This window comes from Epinephelus lanceolatus, chromosome 14 (genome assembly GCF_041903045.1).
Source record: "Epinephelus lanceolatus isolate andai-2023 chromosome 14, ASM4190304v1, whole genome shotgun sequence".
Taxonomy (NCBI): domain Eukaryota; kingdom Metazoa; phylum Chordata; class Actinopteri; order Perciformes; family Serranidae; genus Epinephelus; species Epinephelus lanceolatus.
The window spans coordinates 30,800,899-30,824,725 of NC_135747.1; the positions used below are offsets into that span (position 1 = coordinate 30,800,899).

A 23,827-nucleotide genomic window follows, 5' to 3' on the forward strand; every position below is an offset into this window, starting at 1 on the left:
ATTGCCTTAAAGCTAGAGCTGTAGAGTCCAGGAAGGGGGACACAGGGGACACATCCCCCGCAATATGTAGGACATGTCAATTTGTCCTGCCCCAATAAAAAGATCTTTTATTTTGATAAAAGTAAAGACATTTTTTGCCATAAACTAATGCAGAAAAGTCACAAAGTGGTGCATAAAAATCCACAAGAAAGCAGGAAATTAAGTGTTTAATGCTCAAAATGTTCGGACCCCCAACCCCCCGCTTTCCATATGAGTCCTCCCACCCCAGATGTTGAAACAAACCCTTTCTTAAAGCCTCTCTGTAATTTTCAACGTATGTTGCAGTATTTCCAAAGCATGTAGGCTTAAATTTGTGTATCCAAGCTCACTAAATATAACAACAACAACAACAAAGATTTACGTTTTGCTTTTTTTTAAAAAAAAGAGACTGACTTTGCATTCACTGTAATGTGTGATAAATCACTGTGAACACGAGGACGGTTTTCACTAAACTGTTGATTGATGCACAGCTGGTCCTGAGGATGCTGCATAGATATTATGTGTGTTGGTTTTTTTAACCCCATCCCTCCTAGTGATATCCCTTGGTTTAATTATTGCGGGCAACACAAGCTTTCCAGATGTTTTCGTATAATATTTTGTGGACAGTGTCCTGTATTTTGTCTGCAGGCCTCTATAGCCTAGCATTGACAAAATGTAGTGCGATTGCAGCATTCAATTAACAGCAACATCTAAAAAATGTGGGTTTGACAGTGTAGTTACACTCATGACTACACTGTGCTCATGACCGAGTATAGTTTGCGCGGCCACGGCACCTGTCATTACCATTAAATTAATAGTAGTCCAGCAGAGATGAGACGCGGCACCGGGCCTCAAGGTCAGGATCAAGCACTTGACGGCACACTGCATGCACCGCCAGGGATACAACTCAGGCAACGGATGCACCGTGGACCCATGTAGGCTCTGAACTAACAGTAATAACAGGCCTAAAGACACCAGACGGTCTTTTTGTTATACTGGCCTGCACAAGAACACATAATTTCCTCCCTGTGTTGGCTCTCAGCTTTCTTTTTTCCACTGTTTTTTATTTTCCTGGGAAAGTAACGCAGATGCAGACTGTGTGTGTGTGTGTGTGCGCGCGTGTGTGCGCGCCAAGGACAGATAGTTCATCGCTGAAGGTTGCGTTTAGGTTAAATGGAAATGTCCGTAAAGGCAGCGTGTCATTGTCATCTGCGTTTGTATAAGAGGCTTATTTTTTTCATTATCATGTTCGGTCTCATGGAGCGCAGACTTTTCAGAGCGAGAGGAGCCGCTGCGAGTGTGTGTATGAGTGAGAGTAAAAGACAGACACAGAGGTGAATGTGTCGCTCCAGGAAACACAGGAAACGGGGACTGGTGTGATTTCTCAACGCTGTCTGTGTAATTTGCAGAAACGCGCACACGTGGCTGCATGCGCGCTAGTTTTACGCACGCACGCACACCGTTTCAGTTCCGTCAGGCGCGGATGTTGTTGAAGCAGGACTGGCCTCGGGGAGCTGGGGTAAGGGGAGCCGTTGGGGGATGGGAGCGCTGAGGCAGTGAGGAGACGTGCCGAGGGGCCCGCAACAGGCTGATTAATGGGCCCCGGGTCACGGCAATAAAAGTGGCGTGCCAGCGGCGCGGCAGCAGCAGCGAAGGCACAGAGGCGTTTTCTCTGCGATGATCGAGGAGCCGAGTTTCTCTGCTGCTGCTCTCAGCACCGTCAGCACGGCACCTTTACTATTTAAAGGCACTTCTCTCCCACCTCGGTCCTGCATTACCTCCCTTAACATCGCCCCAACTGCCTTGCAAAAACGTCCACCCGAACAAATCATGAAGTCTCATATTCAAACTTTAATATTTCCCTTTAAATAAAATCTGCCAAGTGGGATCAATGATTTCACCTTTCCCCATTGTTTCACTTGTTTGAGAGTTTTTGAAACAGCCTCTCGAAATTAGGCAGACCACTCTGGCAGTATTAAGATGCCACTTGACTCTCCAAGGCTCACGAGTGTTCAGTGATATCTCAATTTTGTCATTTGGACAAAAAAGATTTTATGAATACCGAATTTGTATGGCTTTGCGGTGTCTTTTTCCTCGCTGGATTGTGATATCCTTCAGGCGGTAATACAGAAGCAAACTATTGTCACAGTTTCTGAAAAGTAGATTTGCATATTCACTAAAGCGACGCCATAACAAATACAAATTGGGAAAAACTCAGTAAATCTGCTGTTTAATAAATTTGAGCTTGCTGAGCTTCTATTATTTGAAAGAAAGTTTTTGCTTTACATCAATAAAAGTCAAAACAATTCACATTTGATTTATATGTTTTGCAACAACGGACATTTTCAAAATATATATTAGGTGTATCTACTCACCCAAAATCGTATTTAGTCCTGGCAAGAGCCATCTCTGTATCTCTACTCTAATAAAGTTCTTAAATCATCCCAATCAGCACCCAACTGATAAAAGCACCGATTTAATGTTAAAGACCAATTATTAAATCTGCCATCTCCCAAAATTTGCAGTAATGAATAATGATAACGATCTTCTTGTGACTTATTCCATATCTCTTAGCATAAAATAACTGCTCCGTTACGCTCCGGTGCTTTAAAGACATTCAAATGTATACAAAACACTTGCAGATTAAAGGACAGTTCACACTCAAAGGGATCTTGATGTTTTTTTTTTTGCTTATTGTCATTTCTTGTTATTTAAACAAAGGAAAAAAAACCCTCAAAGAAACGCCATTTTCACTTCAGTGGTCACGTTTTTTATCTTTATACCTGTCTTCTTATGTTGTTCCCTCTCAAACTGAATCTATGGTTTCTTGTCATTTTTACATCGTCGCCTCGTCGTCTCTTGCATACTATACTTTTGCCTGTGTTCGCTGGTGTGAGTGTTTGTTGATCTGTGGCTCTGTGTTGGCGGGCGGTAAATGGTCTCCCACCGAAGTGGTCTCTGATGTATAATCTTCCCTCGCTCCGCTGGCTGAGGCAGCCGAGAGAGCAGGTCAAAGAGGGCACGGAAAAACCAGTGTATGGGGAACGTGACTGAATAGGCGCAGCCCCACAATGCACGTCTAGCCCACAGGGTGGGCAGGATGGGGGTCAGGGGAGGGGGAAGGAGGATGGTGGTCAGGGGAGAGGAGGGGGGGAGGTTACTGTGGGGTGTTGACGGATGGGAGGGGAGGGGAGCCCACACGGTGCTTTCATCTCCACTGACTAGCGGAGCTGTGTGTGTATGTGTGAGAGAGTGAAAGCGAGGCTGAGTAAAGCTAGCGGCGCTGTTATCTTTCTTGTCTTTGGATCAGCAGCCTGCTTCCTGTAATGTATATGTTGATATATTATTTAGCTTTGCATGACCCAGAAATTAAAGATGTGCAGTACTTAAAATTATAATTTCTCTTATGGAGATTTCATCAAGTGACATTTTTGCCCTGTCAGGTTTTTTTGTTTTTTGGCAGTGGGATTAAAATACAGCTCTGTGTGTGTGTGTGTGTGTGTGTGTGTGTGTGTGTGTGTGGCAGAGCCAAGGCGCTGACTGCTAACTGTTTGCTCATCTCCACAGGGCAACATCTGTTCGTGATGTCGATGCTGAGACACAAACCAACCTGGAACTAAAACAAGAGAACCACATCACACAAAACATGGCAAGTCCCCGTGCTCCTTCTGAGTGTGGTTTACGCTCATTTGTCACATTAGTCACCATTACCTGGAAATAAACATTTGGTTGGTTTCACTATGTGCATGCACGCAACTAACCTGAAACATTTAGGAATCTTTTTGTGCTTTGTTTTGCAGTAATTGTTTTATAGTTCCTACTTTCACTGTCACATTCATTGAAATTTTTGCTGCAGGTGGATGCAAGGTTGACGCCCCTGGCCGCGATGGGGCTGGACCGAGGCACTCTGATGCATGATGGTCTCCGTCTCCATGGTGGGGTTGTATACCCAGGGATCAGAGCATTGCCAGCGGAGAAGAGCCGAGAGACACCCTCCCTTCCCCTCACTTATAACAGGGATGGTCTCCCGGAGCTCATCTACAAGCCTGATGGCTCTCTGGACAGTCGTAAGCCCACTAATGGATACCTGGGCCTCTACAAGGGTGCCCCTCCAGGTCTCCACAAGCCTGTTCTGGTTCCTGGGGCTGAAGGTCTGGGCTTGGAGCGCAGAGTAGGGCCTGGAGAAAAGGCATCTGAACTGGGCTTGGCAGGTGCTGGTGGCAGCTACCTCCGCTTGCCGTGGCTCACCCCTTACCCTGAGGCGAGCATGTATCCCTTCATGGACACATCCAAGTACGCAGCTCTGAACATGTACAAAGCCTCCTTGCTCAGCCAACCCAACCCCTATCTTCCCCAGCACCTGCCCTACCCTTCTCTGTGTGCAACCCAGGGGGGCAACCCTGCTGCAGCCGCCTCTGCTGCTGAGAGGCTCTACTACATGCCCCCCTATCCTCCTTCTCCTATCTCTTCCCCCCTGGTGGCACCCCCCATGAGGATTCCTGCAGTCACAGTGGCCCCCACATCACTGGTACACTGCCAGGACAAGGGGCTCGGTGTTGCGCCTCAGTTTGCACAGCAGCTTCACCAACCTTCTCCTCATCCTCAGCACCATCAGGCCGCTATAGACAGAGACCGGTCCCCGAGCAGGAGCAGCAGACCAAGCAGACCTCCCTCTAGGAAGAGCTCTAGCAGCAACAATAATACCAGTAGCACTAGCACTAGTGGCACCAATGGGGGGAATAATAATAGTCTGCCTGCTGATTCTTCTCCTCACGCATCTTCTCGCCTCCCCCAGCCTCCCCCTCCTCCTGCTCTCATTGACAATTCACTGGATTTACAAAGGCCAGTCGCTAGGATAGGACACCCACCTGCCTCCTCTGCTTCTTCAATATCTGCCTCATCCTCATCCACACAGTCCATTCCTCATCCATTTTCTGTGAGCAGCATGGCATCAGAGCAGCCCTCCCCTGCCCGGCCTAGCCCCCACAAACCAAGGCCAAGAGACGCAGCACCTGAGCACAGAAGCGCAGGGGTTGAGAGGAGACCCAGCAGGTCACCTTCCAAACCCAACTTTGAGAGGCCAGCTCACCAACCACAACCAACCAAAGACTCGGCAGAGAAGCCCTTGGATTTGTCTGGAAGAATGCTGGAGTTCGGGCTGCCTCACAATGGATACCCAGTTAAGATAGACACTATGGCATCAGGAGCACGTTATGGACTGCCCCCTAGCCGAGAGCTCCTAAAGGAAAACCTGTCCCTGTCTCCTTCCTCCCACCCACACTCTGTGGTCAGCAGCACTTCTTCAAAGGTCCCAGAGAGGCCAGAAATGATCAGCACTTTACACTCCTCCTGGGTTGTTCCTAGCCCGTCTCCTTCCCATACACAGCACACACCGGGCTTGCCCCCCTCCCCACGGCCTAACACAGACCTGGGCCTTTCACAAGCCAAAGGTTCCTCACCCTCTGTCATCAAACACAAGGGTCTGGAGAGAGTACTCCCACAGCAGCGTAGCTCATCCTGTCCAAGGATAGGGGAGCCCAACCATAATGTTCCCTCCACTCAGCACTCCTCTCTGGTCAGCTCCAGGGCTCTTTCTCCCAAACCGAATGGCGAGTGGGTCAAACACAGCCCGAGCCATTCAGAACATCCGGGCCACCACAGAGAGGGAACGGAGAAGCCTTCCCAGACTACCAAGAGAGCTGAAACAACTCCAGAAGTGGCACCATACAAGAGGCCCTGTTTGGAGAATGGTCACCCTCCTGGGCTTTACCTTCCTCAAAGTGACGCTTACCTGAACCACAGTTTGGCGTACGCAAATAGATACCTGCCCTACCCCATCCCTGATGGCATGGCGCTACACTCTCTGCCAATTGCAGGGAAAGGCCCAGTCTACCCTCACCCAGTATTGCTGGGCAGCAACAGCCTTTACCCAACCCACTTGGCAGCAAAACACCCTTTATCCTACCACAACCTCCCAGCTGGTCCAGGAGGGGAATACCTCACTTATAACTCACAGGAGATGGCCCATCCCCTGATGCAGACTCACTCAGACAAGCCTCGGGGACAGGAGAAATCCAGGGGAGGTGTGGAGGAATCTGGGGGCCACAGAGATCACAACAAAGAAATAGGCGAAGGAAGCCAAATTAAGTCTGATAGGGAAGCAGGAGCACAAGGACAGAGTGGCAATCAAAGCAAAACCCCCTCTTCCTCTGTGACACCCAGAGAAAAGATTGTCTGCATTGACCTTGTGCACTCAGACACAGATATTGAGTCTACCCCAACAGTCCACAAACAGCCCTCTGCTGAGACCAGCAGCAAGGTTAACCAAAATGAATGTTGTCATAGTAACCAAAATATGACAAAGACTGATTACGAGCCAAAACACCAACACCACCTTTCCCATCCTTATCCGATTCACTCGGGACACAGCCCCACCCTGAAGCCCACTAACACTGACCGACAGCCAGAAACTCCTTTTGGGAAACCAAAGGTCCCTCAGGACGCAGGCTGTCCTGGGGTGACATCTAGCACATCCCCACCTTCTCCAGAGCATTTGGCCCAGGCAGAGGAGAGCCCAGAGGAACAGAGTCCCAGCCCGGACCCTGGAGACCAAGACCAGAGCACCTTGCGTTGTGCCCGCACATCCGGGGAGCGCAGCTCTGGTAAGGACAAAGGGGACAGAGACAGCCGGGCTCTTCACTTCATTCAGCACTGCACTGATGTGGCAAAGGAGGAGAGAATGTGCGAGGGGGAGGTTGAAAAGGAAGACAGTATTGTTGACCTAGGGGAGTCCCACGGAGAAGGGGATGAGGACGAAGAAGAGGATTGCCAGACTTCATCCAAAGGCTGTCGCAGATCCAGTCTTGCCAAGAGGATTGCTAACTCTTCAGGCTACGTTGGCGACCGCTTTAAATGTGTCACCACCGAGCTGTATGCTGACTCCAGCAAGCTGAGCCGTGAACAGAGAGCCCTGCAGGTAAGGCCATTAACACTTGTGTGTGCGTGTGTGTGTGTGTGTGTGCATATACAGTACAGGATATATTGGGCTCAAGCTGGTGGTCGACTGGAGAGAGGTCATTATGACCAACGTTCCTTATGTGCAGACATTTCAAACATACTTTCAGCTCTAACATCCACGCAGAAATAAATCCCCAATGGCCACTGTTCTTTATCCCTTGCTGCAATATTAAGAACTGCCTGCAGAACAAACCCTGCATGAAATTGGCCCACTCCGCATTTACACCACAGTACAGAATAATATAAATGCTGTCATGCTACCGGCCTGGCCGTCGGCTTGACCTTCCCCTTACTTTATCATTGTCTTAGTGAGCTGGTGCAAGGCCAGTTGAGGCCTTCTATCAGGGAGGGCAGTTCAAAGGTTAACCAGGGCTGCCATCTCTGTATGCTGATTAGCGAGCAGTCATTGTAAAGGTTATTTCTGAGCGTGCGTGTTTGTGTGTCCGTACGTGCTTGTCCTTGTGTGACTGCCTTGGGGCTAAAGCATGTGTTAGTGCTGACTGTGCTATAGAGCCACGGACTGTAGTTTCAGAGCATGACTGTGGCAGCCTCACAGTTCACACTGCCTTTGGCTATGCTTAACCCCAAGGTTAGGGGCAGTGGAGGGCTTGCAGTGTGCTTAAAAACCAGCAGCTGCCCTCTTTGGGGTTCCTCTTAGGCTTTCTGCATGCCCCCACCGCCAGTCGCTATCCTCCCCTAACCTTCCTCCCCCTGATGGCCTACGCTGCCCTGCCTGGTTGCTGTCCAAGGTCACAATTCTTCTCACCCTATTGGCTAAAAGAACCCTAACACACACACACTACATTACACCTATACATGATTATAGCAACGTCCCTTACACTTGCCCAGCATCCCGTCTTTCAGATACACACACTCAGCTGTCCATTTTAGACTCTCAGTGATCAGCATAGGAACACAAACAAACCCCATGCTACATTATCCACCGGCTCAGAGGCGGATATCTTAATAGGTTGCACATGTCTGTCTATGTTGTGAACGCGCCCTAGAAAACTGTGGTTTTGTCTGTGTCATGCTTGTCAATGCACAGCTGCAACACAAAGCTATCAAACGCTCTATTTCTGGACAAAAAAAAATGGATGTGTAAGTGTTTGGGGAAAAAAAACAAAAGCTAAATGAGACAGCTAAAACTGAATTAGCGTTATCAATCATGCTTAAAATGAACATATTGTTCTGATTTCAAATTCGTGCCGTTCAGAAATTATTTGATAGTTTTGATGCAGTGTTAATTGACCTGTTGAGTCACTTTAATTTGATTGTGTTATTTTGTGGGATTGTGGCTGCCTATTGTGTGTAAAAGAAACTTGTGGAGAAACGTAAATTCATTAAAAAAAGATGAAATGATGGACAGATATATTGAGCCCCCCCCCCATTCTAATTGCTTAGATGGAAGTCATATCACGAGAGGGGAGTAATATAAGTCAACCTGCAGCTAACTGGGAGGTCAGTTCTTTACATTTCTTATCACATCTGCCTCTGATGGGCTCTGTCTCCTTTGTACTCTGTATCGCTGCACACTCCTTCCCCCCCCCCCCCCCCCCCTACTCCCTTCTTTCCTCTTTCTCATCTCCTCTCTCTGCCTCAGGGCTTAGATGTATATGTTTCCTAGCCATGTTTATGTTCCAGGAAGGGAGATGCCAGGATTTAAGCCCCAGAGCGCATGGACTCACAGTGGCTGCAGTAGTCTAATCTGTGTCTTGATGCCATGCTTGTGATTTATCTGTCTTACCTTTTTGTCCTGTGTGCGTTTGTGTGTGTGGGTTTTAATTTTCTTTGGCATTTTCTTTTTTTTATTTTTTTTTTTTGATTTTAAGACAATGTGATTTCTGACGCAATTGCTTCTGTAGCTGTTGAGGCCAGATTGAGGCTTAGAGAGGTGTGTGTGCGGCGTGGGCAGACGATGAGTGGGTTTCATGGGTTTTCTCTGCATCTGTGTGTGTGTGTGTGCGCGCAGCGGGCAATGATGCGGTTCTCGGAGCTGGAGCTGAAGGAGAAGGAGGGCGGCGGTGTGTGTGTGTCTGCCTCGGCAGCGGCAGCAGGACGGGAGCTGGCAGACGGCCAGCGCAGAGAGCGAGTGCTGGAACACTGCCAACACACCACCAGGCAGGGAGAGAGGGAGGGTGAGTAACCCAGCACCACACACACACACACACACACACACACGCACTTACACGCACGCACACACTCGTGATGCATGCACACACACACATCATGCATCCACTCTGCAAATGAACACTCAGAAAGGAACACACAAACAATAGGTGCGCGTGCACACTCGCACACACTTGCAGCAAATGCTGAGGCAAGACCGGGTCACTCTAAAAAAAGACACGCTCTCTCACACACACACACACGCACACACTCTTACACAAGCGAGGCAGCGCAAGCGAATGAGCCCAGCAAGAGAGACAGAGAGGGGGAGTTTTATTTTCAAGAAGTCTTTTGTGCTTATCTGCGCGGAGAGACGATCGAGAGGGAGGGCAAGAGGAGAAGGAGGGGCAGAGATTGCGTGAGTGAGAGAAAGAGAGAGAGAAAGCAGAAGGGGGGAGAGTCAGTGGGTGAAAGCGGATGGGAGAGCGCAACGGAAAGAGCGAGAGCAGGGGGGGAGGAGGGGGGTTAGTTACGTTGGCTGGGAGCCCAGCTGTGTGTTGGAGCGAGGCCGCGGCTGACGTGTGAGCCTAATTATGGCATGGAGAGAGACAGAGAGGGAGAGGGAGTCGAGGAGCGGGGGGAAGAGTCACGCTCAGTGTGAGAAGGGCGTGGTGCGGTCATGCCGTGGGGGAGGACAGAGGAGGAGGGTGGTGGGGGGGGGGGGTTTGAGGGATGGGAGTCGCCCTGTGCAGCGAGTGCGCAGGATGTTTTCTTGCCTCTCTTCGCTGGAAGTGCGAGCGGCTGCACTGAACCGTCAGCCCGCTGGCTCGGCTCGCATCAGATTAAAAAGTCTTTACCCCATCAAAGTTTTACTGCCTGTCTTTAAAGCAGAATAAAAGCTGGCTGGTGTTTAACTGGCATTCTCCCTCTGTCAATCCCCCCACCCTGTCTCACCCCCACCCCCTTGTTTCCCCTGCTCCCTTTCTGTCTGTCTGTCTGGTTTGTGGTCTGTCTGTCTGCATTCTCTCCCCTTATGTCTGTCTCCCTTTCATCTTCTGTTGCTTATTTTGCCTCTGCCCCCCCCCCCCCCCCCCTCCTCCTCCTCTTCCTCCCCTGCCCACGTTTCCACCTCTCTGCTTTGCTCAGGTGTCCGGCCGGCGTACACAAACAACAGAGTTCCAGTCCTGCAGAGGTGTGGAAACCTGAAGGAGCCTTTGTCCCCGGGGCACGGGGCCCGAGACAAGTCCAGAGGTGCCTGCCAAGCGGGGCTAAATGATGTGGCCAAGAAGGTGAAGAGGGAGCCAGAGGGAGGTCACTGTTTGCCCCCTGTTCTGACACCGGCGAAGGCGTACCCTGAGGAGAAGGTTGGCCTTGGTTTTGGACCCAACAGGAAACGGCAGCTCTGCCTCAAGACTGAGCAGGAGGACACGGAGTGGGAAGATGTAGAGAGGGTGTCCCATCCTGAGAAGAGAGCCAAGATATCTACGGGTAGGAATCCCCCCCCCCAACCCTTTTATTTGCTTCCCGTGCATCCCTCTAATTCTGCTCACACTTTCCCCTTCATCCCGCGTTATGCTGAGCACGGTCCCTTGTTCTTAAAAAAAAAAAAAATCTTTCCATCCCTTTTGTCGCTTCCTCCTTCCCAATCAGTTCCACCTTAAACCCGCTCCATCACTACCCCCGCTCTTTCCCCCTTTACCGCTCTCTGTCCCATCTTTCGCTCTGTGTGGCAGCCAGCTCAGAGAAGTGTTTAATCCTGCCTTTGAGCGGAGTGCAAGAGAGAGAGAGAGAGAGAGAGAGAGAGAGAAGCGCAGAAGAGGGACAGCCATTCTCTCTCTCTTCTTTCAGCTCCGCCGTTCCTCCGCTGCGCTTACCCACCCTCTTCAAAGCTGCTCTTTTCTTCCCTTTTCATCTCCTTTCTTTTTTCCCTCATCTGTTTGGGTTTCCTTTTTTTTCTGGCATGCGGTATCGCGCTCGCTCTCCCCGGCACTGGCAGACGAGTCAAATACCCGTCCCCCGTGAATTTCAAGAGGGAGGGGGAACTCTCCCTCTGCTTCTCCGGTCTTTATTGCTTTGTGTCTCCGCCCGATTCTTGACTTCTCTTCCCCCTTTTACTCCTCGATCTGCCTGTTTCGCATCCCGTTCCATGCCTCTCTGCGTTCGTGTTAAACTGTGAGGCTTAGAGGCGGTTTTACAAGCCATGAGAATGTAGTGATTAATGGCCTTTGTTTTTTGTGCTCAGTTGTCTGCAGGTCGGTAGGTATGTACATACAATAGTTTTGCTGCAGAAGGTGAGAGCAGTTTCTTTGAAAGAGTGAAAACCTTTTATGCCCTAAATGTCAACTCAGACACACAACTGCTTGGTGTGAGCTTGCCCGCAATGCATTGCTAAATTTATCCATTAGATTTTTCATGACCTTTGTAACTGAGGGACGAGAGTTTCTTTTATTTTATCTTTAAGGTGAGGTTTAACAACACATTTCTAGGTGTTTCACAGGACAACTCTTCTCCAGGAAACACAGCCGTAGGCTACGTGCGAGATGGCAAACTATGCAAATTCTGTGTTTTGTTATCTGCAGATGAACGCGAGCACGCCAGTCCCGACGAAGACGACGACGACGAGGTCCGGAAGCTCAAGGTCTGCATTGAGCTGAAAGGACTGCGACTCAGCAAACCCGCCGCCGGCGCAGCTTCCCCTGATGGCTCCCTTATTAAACAGGACAGGGCGTGGTCCCAGCCCCGTATGGTCGCCGCGGTGCAGAGCCTACGGGAGCGCAAGGTTAGGCCCGGCGAGCCGGAGGATAGAGCCGCAGCGCACAGAGCCGAGATCAACAGGAAATGGGGCTGCGAGAAGCTACTTAATGGTAAGAATGAACCGCCAGCCGTGCAAACCGCCACTGTATCTGTGAGTTCAGCTCGGGTAACGGAAATCTATCTTTGGCTCACGTTTCACTTTCTTGTGTAGCCGTCTGACTTTGGGGGGATTTCCCGTGAGCCTTCTGGGAGGGGGCAGAGGAAATGAGGTAGAGAATACTTCCTCTTGCTAGAGGAAAGGCCAGGGAATCAGAATGGGGACCTGGGGACTGGCATCTAAAATGCCCCCCCCCCCCCCTTCTACCCCCCCACCCCTGTGGTTTTTGGGCTTTTTGTTCAGCTGGTGTACAGTGGGCTCTGTGAGGACGATGAAAGTGCGAATGAGGGAAGTGGCTGGCGGAGATACACGTGGGCAGGTGTAGTGTGACTAATGTGTGATCAATGATTTTTCTCTTTCTTTTTTCCCCTCAAGACCAGTCACAGGGAAGCGGAGGGCGGGAATGTGGGCGTGCGTGTGTGCATGTGTGTGTGTCAGTAGGGGGGGGTAACTTATTAAAACCAGGGCTTTCCCTTATTCAAGTGCCCAAACGGAGACAGAGGGAGGCACAGACGCAGAGAGAATAAAAGAGCAGGAGAGAGATTAAAGGAAGTGAATAAAGCAGGGGAGATTTTGGTTTTATGTTTCCTGCAGAAACCACAGGCCTTGATTGGCCACTGATTTTTTTTTTCTTTCACCTTTTTAGATAACATCACCCTGGCAACAGCCGTGTATTTACAATGAATGTGGTTATTCCACTGTGCGTCTGTCAGGGCTGTGGTCTTTTTTTCTTCTTCTTCTCCCTTTTTTTTTCAGGACTCCGCTAATCGGATAAAACACATTAATCTCTGTAAAGAATCTCCCATTCTGCAAGGTTTCCTGTGCAGCAGGGGTTACACAGACAGTGACTGTATATTTAAGCATCAGTAAGATATATAATTTAACTCCCCTCCTCATTGGTTCTTAGCCCAGGACTGATTTAATGGACTGTTTATTCTAAAGGTTCCATTATAACACAATTCAGACCACATTCCTGAGTAGTTTGAAATGCTTTACAGTGATCCTTAGGAGGAAATGTATTTCCATTAAGCTATTAAACAGCATTCTGACATTGTGGTTTCAAGGGCAGGTTTTTATTTTTCATGTAAATATGTACTATAAGAGGCTGGAACCAGACAGTGCCACATTTGTTTAGGGAGATTACTCATAGCATTGTCCTTGCTGCAGTGAATGAGTGTGCCCAAGTTACTACGGGGGTGTTTATATGAGCCTGTGCAAGTGTGTGTGTGTGTGTGGTTTATTTTTTTAATTCTTTTTTTTCTAAGCGAGCAGGCATGCTGCGCTCCCAGACAGCTCTGTGCGCTCATTAATAAACCAACAGAGGGTGAGAGATGGCCTTGCAATACCTTCCCATCCTCCCCTTCCACCGAGCTCTCACACTATCAGCCGCTCACTCTGCCTCCCCCTCCTCTCTCCTCCCCACTCCAGGAGTCGCTGCTTCTCCCCTTCCCCCCGGCCAGCTGAAGGACAGAGCGCACCCGCCGGGCCCCTTCTCAGGTGACCGTGGCCTCAAGGAGCCCAGGAGGGGCCCCCCCTCTCCGGGCCCGGAGCCGTCAGTGGGAGGCACCCCTCCCCTCAAGACCCGTCGCCATAGTGACACAGACAAACCCAAGGGCAAGCGGCCGTGCAAGACCAAACACACCAGTCAGAGGGAGCGAGAGCGCGAGCGGGAGAAAAGGAAAGAGGCCACACCTAACAGCCCAGGCCAGCGCTGTGTGGCTGATCTGGGAGCAGCTGAAGATGACAAGGTGAGTGCTGATAGGGTGTCTGGCCACGATACGGGCGTCTGGATGTTTGCAGCAGCGGAGTCTGTTTCAGTATGCCTGTCGGCGCCTCTGATTATGCAGCTGGGAGAGGGAGGGAGGGAGAGAGGAAGGAAGTATGTTTACAATGTTTAGAGGGCTGCTAGAGCTTTGACCTCCTGGTGCCCTTATCGACTCCCTGCGGAGCGCCTGCGTGCATGTGTGTTTGTCTCTGGCCTTAATTGTCGAATGTGTGTCATCGACGCTGTTTTGTGTGTAAGTGCGTGCCAAGGCTGCGAGTGTCTGTGTGTTTGTGAGCATTCCTGACATAACAACAAAACCCTGGAGCAATTATACATCGCACTCAGCGCCAAGCACAAGGCTACATATGCACACGCTCCCTCGCTCGCACACAGTGAGGAATGTGGCAGTCATGGTCGAACGTATGAAGCGCCAGAGTTCAAAAGAGGGGAAAAAAATGAGCATGGGGAAAAATTGAGGGGGGAGGAAGAAAAAGAAAAAAAGAAGGCTAGTTGTTTTCCGCCCGCGCTGCTCTCCTCCCCTGCTCCTCCTCAGCCTGACAGCTGCTTCGACATGGAATTCCACTGAGAGGGCACGCACTTCACTCACACACACACACACACACTCTCAGAGGCAGGCAACTCCCTGTCTCGTGTGTTGCGCTCCGAGGGCTCTGTTGGTTTAGCGGTTAAAGAAAAGTGGCGTGCCAACCTGCAGTGTTTGGGGCGTGAACAGTTGGTGCGAAAGCTTGTACGTGTGTGTGCTTTTCTGCGATGCATAGTGCGTCTTCCATACGTAATAATCATACATTAACATATATGTTATGAATTAGAAATCCATCTATATTTTAAGCTGGTGTGGGAAGCACATAAAGGAGTTGGTATTGAAAAATCATGTGAGCATAAGAGAGGAAATTGCTTTTTGAGGGGAATAAAAATCAAGCTTTAGTGGAAATATAATCATTCTTTCAGGATGGATTTTGGCAGAATGTCATACTTTTACCAGTTTATACATTTTCCACTTCATTTTGTTTTAAAACAATTATATGTTTATGCAAGTGTGCATGCTTGTACGCTTAGGATGGGACAATATGAGATCTTATCCTAATTACAGACACAATAAGTTGATGGTGGTGAATTTCCATTATCAGGATAATTGTGATAGTCATATCCAGCAGGTCGGGTTGAGCACACTAAACCTGGTACCAATATGGCACTGGTTCCTTAACGACCTGTACCAACCAGACCAAATCACACAGCAGATTTCGGTGCCTCACTTTGTTTCCAGAATGTGCGCATAGCTGGTGTGCAATTGAAAGAGAGTGTCTGATGGTTCCGCGTGATAGCTAGGATGCGTCGTGTGAAGATAAACAAGCAGTGCAGTGTGTGCACAGTTCAGGCTAGGTTTTGCTTGGCTTGGATAAATGCTACACCTCATCAAGACCCAAGCCAAGATCCCGTGTTTTGTGTCCTTTGTCTTTCTTGCCACCTTTTGATCAAAGTAAAGGGGATTCACCCTGAAGTTAGCAATCAGAGTTAGCCTCCCATTGGGACCTGACCAGGCTCATTTAAGGTGCAATGTTAAGCTGGACCAGCTACTCCCAGTGCAGTGACAATCTCAGGCACTCCTAAACAGGAAATAATAAATAATGGAGAAATTGCTGGATCATGAGTTAGGGAGACAATTGTTGATCTCAATTCAAAATACATTTTGCTGTTATTAGTACTGTAATTGTTATTCAGTGTTAAATTATTGCAGTTGGACTATATTTGATTTATTATGTGAATTTTTTGATAGTGGTTTGTATTAATTCATAATTATATATTTAAGTACGCTTAATGGTGAGAATTCATATGTTGTTCAACTTTTTCTTTTGCAATCAAAAAAGCATTTTTTGCCACTTTAAGCACAAGTACTGTTTTAATCCTTTTAGCGCCAGTATCAAGAAAAAAAAAAAAAAGATACCCAACGCTATCAACAGCACCCAAACAGACTGCTGGACAACCAATAATAAAATGACACTGGGTGAGAGGCAGGGTACACCCTGGACAGGTCACCAGACTATCACAGGGCTGACACATAGAGACAGACAACCATTCACACTCACATTCACACCTACGGGCAATTTTGAGTCACCAATTAACCTGCATGTCTTTGGACTGTGGGAAGAAGCTGGAGTCCCCAGAGAAAACCCACGCTGACATGGGGAGAACATGCAGGTTCGAACCAGGAACCCTCTTGCTGTGAGGCGACAATGCTAACCACTGAACCACCGTGCCGCAAAATATTCATAATTATTATATACTTTATAATTATTATTATATTCGTAATATTGTGAATTGCAATTATTTTGACCTGGATAATCAAGACATGACCATCTCATATGGTCCCATGCCTAATACACACTCAACTGCATGTCCTTCTGTGTGTGTGTGTGTGTGTGTGTGTGTGTGTGTGTGTGTGTGTAGCCTCATCCATGTGCCCTTGAGTGTCCATGTGTGAACGTGTGTCCCGTCTGCTATGTGGCAGCGGCTGTAACACTCTCCCCATCTCTCCCTCTCTCCTCAGCTGAGTGAGCAGCGTGGCGCTCTGAGGAAGGGAGCCGCCTCTCCTAATCATTATCCCTGCTCTCCAGTCAAGCCCTGCTCCCCTGCCGCGCTCTGTCCGCCCTCCCTGCAGCCCCAGGCGAACGGCAGAGGAGCAGGCGGCGTCCCACCACCACCAGAGGCGGCGGCTGCGGGGGTGCACAGGACCCCCCCTGCCGAGCCCCCCGCGGTGCGTCCGATCCCGCCAGAGGCTCGTCGGCTGATTGTGAACAAGAATGCCGGAGAGACTCTGCTCCAGCGAGCCGCTCGGCTGGGCTACGAGGTAATAGGGTTCTCTCAGTGTCGTCCTCTGTCCTCGTCTCCTTCTCTCTTCACATTTTACACTCTTACGTTTCATAGTCACTTCCAAATCTTCGCTTCTTAAATTGCACTCATTTTCTCCCCCTACTTTGTTCCTGTCTGTGACTCTGGCAGGCTCGGCTCTTTCTTTCTTTTTTTTTTTTTTTTTTTTTTTCCCAAAATTGTCTTTCTCCATCTGATTCTTCTCTTGCATCTGTCCTATTCTTCCTCTCTCCAGCTCACTCTTTTTTGCTTTTTGCATCATTTCCTTCCATTTCACCCGTACTCACGCTTTGTTCTCGCCATACTCCATCTTTTTTTGCTCCTCTTGCCCGCTACTCTCTCTTTCTCTGTCAGGTTTCCGCTCTCTCCCTCCCCCCTCTTTCCTCTCAGCACTCTCTTTCTCTTCCTCTCTTTGTGACTCAGATTGTCGCTGGCACCCCTCCTCCTCCTCCTCTCCTCCCCGCGAGCACACACACACACACTCCCTCCCCGCGCCTCCCCTCCTCTCTTGCCTCGCTCTGCTCTCACATCTCATTAATTTTCCGTGAGGCGAAGTGTGACACACACGCAGGCACACACACACACACACACACACACACACACACACACACAGAAGCACGTGCATGCGCAGACAGCATGAGGGATCGGTGGGATCATTATACGGAGACTGATGCTCGCTGCCTCTCTCTAGCATCGGGAGTTTTTTTCCTTTCTTTCTTTGTGTGTAGCTGCCGATCGTTCGCTCCTAAACCAGATCCTCTCATTCTCTGCACATACAAGGAAGAATGAGATTGGTGTGTATTCTGCTGAATCTCTCAACTCCCATTGCTCTGAAAGCTTTTAATTAAAGTTGGATGGCCCGCTGTCTCGCTCTCCCTCATCCCTCGTGTTTCTGTTTGTGAGCCTAAACGTTTCTCCCCCCTTGTTGACAGATTTTACAAATTGATTTATTGATCCGAGCGGTTTTTATGCCACTTGAGCTGCAGATTGTGCCGTGTGTGTCCACCCTGTCGCTCACTCCTCTTTGATGCTGCGCATGGCGTGATTTTGCCAAGCAGGACATGCTCCTGACATAGCAATCAACCAATCACAGCTTTCTGACATCGTCAGTGTGCTGCTCCTTTGCGTCTTTCACATTTCCTTTGTGTTTCCTCAGAGCCGAGATAGATTTCCAAATCGAAATTAATACAATTAAACAAAATCCTCAGTATCACTGAACAAAAACCATGCAAGCAAGTGAAGGGTTAGAGAGCTAGCTTGCATGGTAAGTTGACTATGCTAATGAGTAAACTTGCCAATAGACAAAAATATTAGCGAGCTAGCTTACTAAGTAGGGCCCTGATCACACAGAAAGCATTTTAGCGGCTGGAGACGGCTTTTTGTAATTGGTTTTAATGAGAATGAAGCAATTTTGCTTGCGTTTTGTTGCGTTGCAACCTGCCTCGCATTTATGCGCTCTACGTACCTGCCGTTTTTGCCGGAGCGCTCTGAACTCCTCGAGTTGAAAAAACTTTGTCATCTGTTCTTTCTCCATCTTCACAACAACAAGTTTACAGTTGGTAAACAATGGAGGAGAAACCGGTGGTAGCGGTTGCTGGATACCCAGCAGGTTGTCAAACCTCCCCGGAGTCATCCTGAAATATGGCAAGAAACAGCCATCATCGAGGTGAAGCTCCTTGACCAATTGGTGGTACTCCCCGTAATCCACCCCCTTTTTTAGGGACTCATGTACCCACACAGATCTCTGTTTCTCTGTGCCCAAAAAACTATTTGTTGACAGCCTCCCACCCTCAACCAGAGCTACAGCAAGTACCCTCTGCTATATCGAAGCTAAGACACTTTTGCGTTGTATTTGGCACTCATACCGACACTACTACTGTCTCTTGCTGCCACCAGTTTGTCTCTGCCAACAACAAAACGTCATCACTGTTAACAAACACAAAAAGGGTCGACAGAGGAGAATATTAGTGAGCTAGCTTGCTAAGTAGGTATGCTAGGCTAACAAGTAAGCTTGCTAATAGGCTAGAATATTATATTATTTGTTAACGTTACTGACGATTTTGTTCAATTGTATTAACTTTAATCTGTAAAACTAGCTTAGCTCCGAGAGAGGCACAGGAGCAGCACACGGATAATGTACGAGGGCTGTGATTGGTTGATTGCAATGTTGATCCAGGAACGCGATGGGGATGTTAATCCAGGAGCATATCCTACTTGGCAAAATCACGTTGTGCGCTATGCTGGCTTTGTGTGTGTGCGTGTGTGTGCACGAGATAATTTTTATCACCAGCAGAGGTATCTTCACAGAACTGTAAATAGGTGTGGGTATCTTTTGTTGCTCATTAACTGGTTGCTTTATGGTTGTGTGTGTTTGTTGTACACATTTATGATGATGAGGTGTGCGTGTGTGTGTGTGTCCGTGATTATGTGCGAATGTGTGTGAGTCAGAGTGAGAGAGAGCAGGAGTGTGAATGAGAGGTAAGCACTGGGAGTATAATCGCGTTCTAATGGCCCTCTAATGTGCCGTGGTGACTGTGGTTAGCAGTGGCGGCGGCTGTTTTTCTCCCTCGCTCGCACACACACACACGCACACACACACATGGGCGCGCACACGCACAGGGTGCAGCGCGGCAGCAGCAGCAGGGTTCAGTCAGCCGTGTTGGAGAGAAGCCGGCTCGTCTCTCTGATTTATGCGTCTCTCTCGGACGTTTTTTTCCCCTCCTTCTCCTTTTTTTTTGTCGTACCCCCTTCGCATTTTTCCCTTCCTGCGCTCCTCGTGTGGAGAGGGAAAGAGGGAGGAGGGAGGGAGAAAACCTGAGACTACACAAACAAGGCGCTGACCGCTGCGCAAACAACACCCCCGCCTTCCCCTTCTCCCCCACCTCCCTCCCTCCTTTCTTTCTCTCCCTCTCTCAGGAAGCTCGTCTCTCACTGCCTGTGTGTGATAAGCCTGGGGCAGACCCCTGGGGCTCACACACATACACACACACACTCATACACACAAGGACGTGCGCAGAGAGACACACCAATTTATGCATACCGCCCCACACATACACACACACACACACGCTTGCATACAAGCCTGTAGACGCACAGAGCGCTTGTCTCACGCTGGTGTTTTAGCGCCGCAAGCTCTGGGCTTATCACACACAGGCAGAGAGATATGAGGGCCTGAGAGACAGACACACACATACACACACACACACACACACACACACAGCTCACATGCTGATTATGAGCACACACACACACACACGCACAGAGACACACTTGTTATGACCCAGTACGCACATGCACAGGCATCCTGACGTGTTCCTCTCCATATGCTGCACACAGCGACGAGTCTCCGCACTCGCTGCTGTCGCCCACACACACAGACCTGCACATGCAAATTCAGAATCACCTCATGCACACACACACACACATACACACACACTGCCACTCGTGCTCACTACAAACACACACAGAGAAACAGCGGTTGTTGCCCTGTGAGCTCATGCACAGGCATCCCTTCTCGTGCACATGCAGAATCACCTCATGCACACATGCATGTAATTTAACACACGCGCACTACTATTCTGCGCTGTTCCCGATGCCCGGCCGACACTGTGCATATTTCATGTTCGTTTAGTTTTGCGATCCGTGCCTCTGCACATGAAAGCCCACTCTCTCTTTCTTCCTCCCCTCCCTCGCTCCCCTTTTATTCTCTCCCTCTCCCTCGTCTGCCTCGCTCTCTGAGCATTTGAAATGGTAATGAGGAGAGATTCTGCGGATGTCTTCATCCCTCTCCCCCTCGTGCCGAGGCCCCTCAGCTCTAGCCATTGAAAGCTCAGATAAAGGTGCAATCTGTCATTTATTCTCCTCGCATGAATCACTTCTGATTTTCCTCCTCAAATCCGTGTATGATCCGAGCGAAGAGGAAAAACTAGATTGCATTTTTTAAGGCTCAGTCAGACCAGAACTGGGATCGCAAAAATGTTGGACTGAATTAGTGACAATTAGTGTATTTGCTTGTGAAGTAAATCCGCACTGACGTTTCAAGTTCATCTTTGGTGAACGCTAATTTGCGCCTTTGACCAATCGCAATAACAGTCTTGACAGTGCTGACCTTTGGGGGAACAGAAAATAATGCTCTTAACTGAAGACTGAGACACAATGTCATATCGAGTCATATCATTGAACGGAGACTGTGTCATTAAATTAATCTGCAAGTCGTTAGTAGACCTACTCGGCATCAGAACTTGCTTTTCAAAAACTTGCTCAAATTCAATGTGAAAACACAACAAAAACCTAGTCTATCTTTCATCCTCATACACCGAGTGTATCCACAGAGCACCTGAGCAGAAACCATCATTTAATTTCTAATACAGTCTGCTGTAACCCTCCAACACCACAGCTGTAGTTACATCACGCATATGCCTTTTCCCATAGATCCCAAGGGGTCAGAATAAGATATCATTAACCTATTGAACTGCATACACATTACTCTGTTCTGCCAAAGTTTCACAGTGGAAATGCATCATGGTCTGTAGTCAGTCGAGACACCATGGGTGATGCAAAAACATTCCCTTGAATTAACCATTTATAACTTAAATATCCATTTAGTGCCCAAGCTAGCTAGCTCTCTAAGTGGTGGCAAGCCAGCTACCTTGGTGTGTTATTTCAGCCGGCTGGTGCCATCATGTTAGCATCAGGCTAGCTACAGTATCTTGTAGTATGTTAGCGGTTCTCCCGCCAACCACAATATCTTGAGATGCTGTGGGTAATTCAAATACGTCCCCTTAAATTTACCATTTTAACTTAATATCCAGTTAGCAACCAAACTGGCTAGCTTTTTACCTAGTGGCAAGCCAGCTACCTTGGTTAGCTATTCTGACTACCATCATGTTAGCATCAGGCTAGCTATAGTAGTGGGTAGTATGTTAGCTGTTCTCTCCCCAACCACAATAGCTCGAGAATTAATAAATTAAATTAATTATTTTATTTTTTCTATAGTTATTTTTTGGTGCTTTTTGCCTTTATTTGAGAGGCATGAAAAGGGTAGAGAAAGGACTGTGGGTGGGATCAAACCCGCGCCCGCTGAAGCAAGGACACAGCCTTTGTACATGGTGCGCCTGCTCCACCAGTTGAGCTAGTTGGTGCCCAAAATTTACCACTTTAATTTAGTATCCAGTTATCGACCAAGCTAGCGAGCTCTCTAACTGTTTAGCTCGCTGATGGCTCGGCAGCTAGCTTAGTAAATTATTTTGGCTGGCTAGTTCCATCATGTTAGCATCAGGCTAGCTACAGTAGCATGTAATATGTTAGCGGTTTTCTCGCCAACCACAATAGCTTGAGATACGGTAGGTGATACAAACACATTTTCTTGAATTTACCATTTAATTTTTTTCTAAAGGTATTTTTTTTTGGTGTTTTTTTTGTCTTACTTTGATAGGACAGATATAACCCGCAGCTGCTGCAGCAAGGACACAGCCTTTGTACATGGGGCGCCTGCTCTACCAGTTAAGCTAGTGGGCGCCCTGAACCTACCATTTTAGAAACTAAGCTAGCTAGCTTCCTAACTGGTTGTTAGCTTGCTGATGGCAAGGCAGCTAGCTTGGTAAACTATTAAGCCGGCTAGTGCTGTCATGTTAGCATCAGGCTAGGTAGGTATAATAGTGTGTCGTATGTCAGCGGTTAGCTCGCCAACCACCACTCAGTAACTAGCCACATGAGTAGTCACTTTCTTTAACCTGTATTCACAAGGTCATTTGGATGAATTTCGCAATACAAATTTTTGGTATGATGAGACAGCAGAACAGTCAGGTTTATTATTTGGTTTGTGTGAAGTGTTAATTGAGCGTTAATTATGTGGTACAGGTTATTGGCTGGGAGCGAGGCATGTATTCTTAACAAAATATATATATAAACAGGTTATTATTCCGTAATTTGTCTTTATTCTTCAGTTGGCTAATCACACGTGTGTGCGGCAGTGTGAGATTAATTAAATCTATCTGAGATCATCGGAGGCCACCTCCTCCAGCTTCCTCTGTTACCCCAGCAGTCAGTCAACAGCAGGCCGGCTTTTATACACACACATTCTCATCATACAAACAAACATCCACACGCTTCACTTGTCTCGGCACGCACCAACTCCACTGCTTTGACTTTTGACTCTTCGTCGTGTAGGGAAAGCCACTCATCATGCATCACCTGCACATGTTGTACGCATTTATATATATACACACATACACACACACACATCTGTTGTATTTTAGGAGCATACAAGGCAGCGCTGCAAGGGGTTAAATGTCTGAGTGATGCATTGATTGCAGGCGAGCGCAGGGAAGCATTCTAGAGAGGGAGATTAGAGAACGGAGGGAAAGAGCGAGAGAGAGGAGGGGGGAGTGGTGTCTCATTTTACTGCGGAAGAGTGTGTGTGTGTGTGTGTGTGTGTGTGTGTGTGTGTGTGTGTGTGTGTGTGTGTGTGTGTGTGTGGGGCGGGAAGCCGGGACTCTCGTGCTAAGCTCCTCGCTCTCTCCCAGCGATATTAAACACGGCTCCGGAGGTTTAGCGCTACGCCTCCTCCACAGCCACACGCACACACTCACGCACACACTCAGACATACTCGTCAGCAGCACAAAAATACACGTGCGAACAAACACACACACAGATACACACACACACACACACACACACACACACACACACACACACACACACAGGCAAGCTGCATATCGACACTCTACCCGTCAGTCTCTCCAGCACTTGCTCTCATTCACTCACGCAGACACACACACACACACACACACACACACACACACACACACACAGCGAGTGGAATCCCCCAGAGGGGAGCTTCGGCACAGCGCTCCTGAATCTCTCTCCAGCAGGCAAACAGAGTGTTGGCAGCGAGTGAAAACCAGTTGGAGCGCTGTCCCACTCCCCCTCGTTTGTCTTTCTCTCTCGCACTTTTTCTTGCTCACACTTGCTCACTTCTTTTCTCTGGATCCCGCTTTCCACTTATCCCCCCCTTTTCCCTCATTGTCTCTCTTTCCTCCGATCATCCTCCGTTCACTCCTATCACGACACCAACCCACTTCGCACTACCACTGCCACCCACAACACCCCACCCTTTCAT

At 48.6% G+C, this 23,827-nt stretch overlaps 1 protein-coding gene across 3 annotated transcripts in view; it reads left to right on the forward strand.

The window, feature by feature from the left end:
* Positions 1-23,827, forward strand: part of bcor (BCL6 corepressor) — a 56,451-nt gene that overhangs the window by 23,016 nt on the left and 9,608 nt on the right. For 2 of the 3 annotated variants that reach the window (XM_078174615.1, XM_033616959.2), the window contains exons 2-9: positions 3,586-3,667; positions 3,875-6,994; positions 8,440-8,496; positions 9,008-9,173; positions 10,291-10,632; positions 11,724-12,008; positions 13,484-13,803; positions 16,387-16,686. In XM_078174615.1, coding sequence (XP_078030741.1) covers positions 3,665-3,667; positions 3,875-6,994; positions 8,440-8,496; positions 9,008-9,173; positions 10,291-10,632; positions 11,724-12,008; positions 13,484-13,803; positions 16,387-16,686 — 4,593 coding nt within the window. In that variant the 5' untranslated portion in view covers positions 3,586-3,664. The remainder of the gene's footprint in view (positions 1-3,585; positions 3,668-3,874; positions 6,995-8,439; positions 8,497-9,007; positions 9,174-10,290; positions 10,633-11,723; positions 12,009-13,483; positions 13,804-16,386; positions 16,687-23,827) is intronic. The other variant, XM_078174616.1, reaches the window with a different exon arrangement.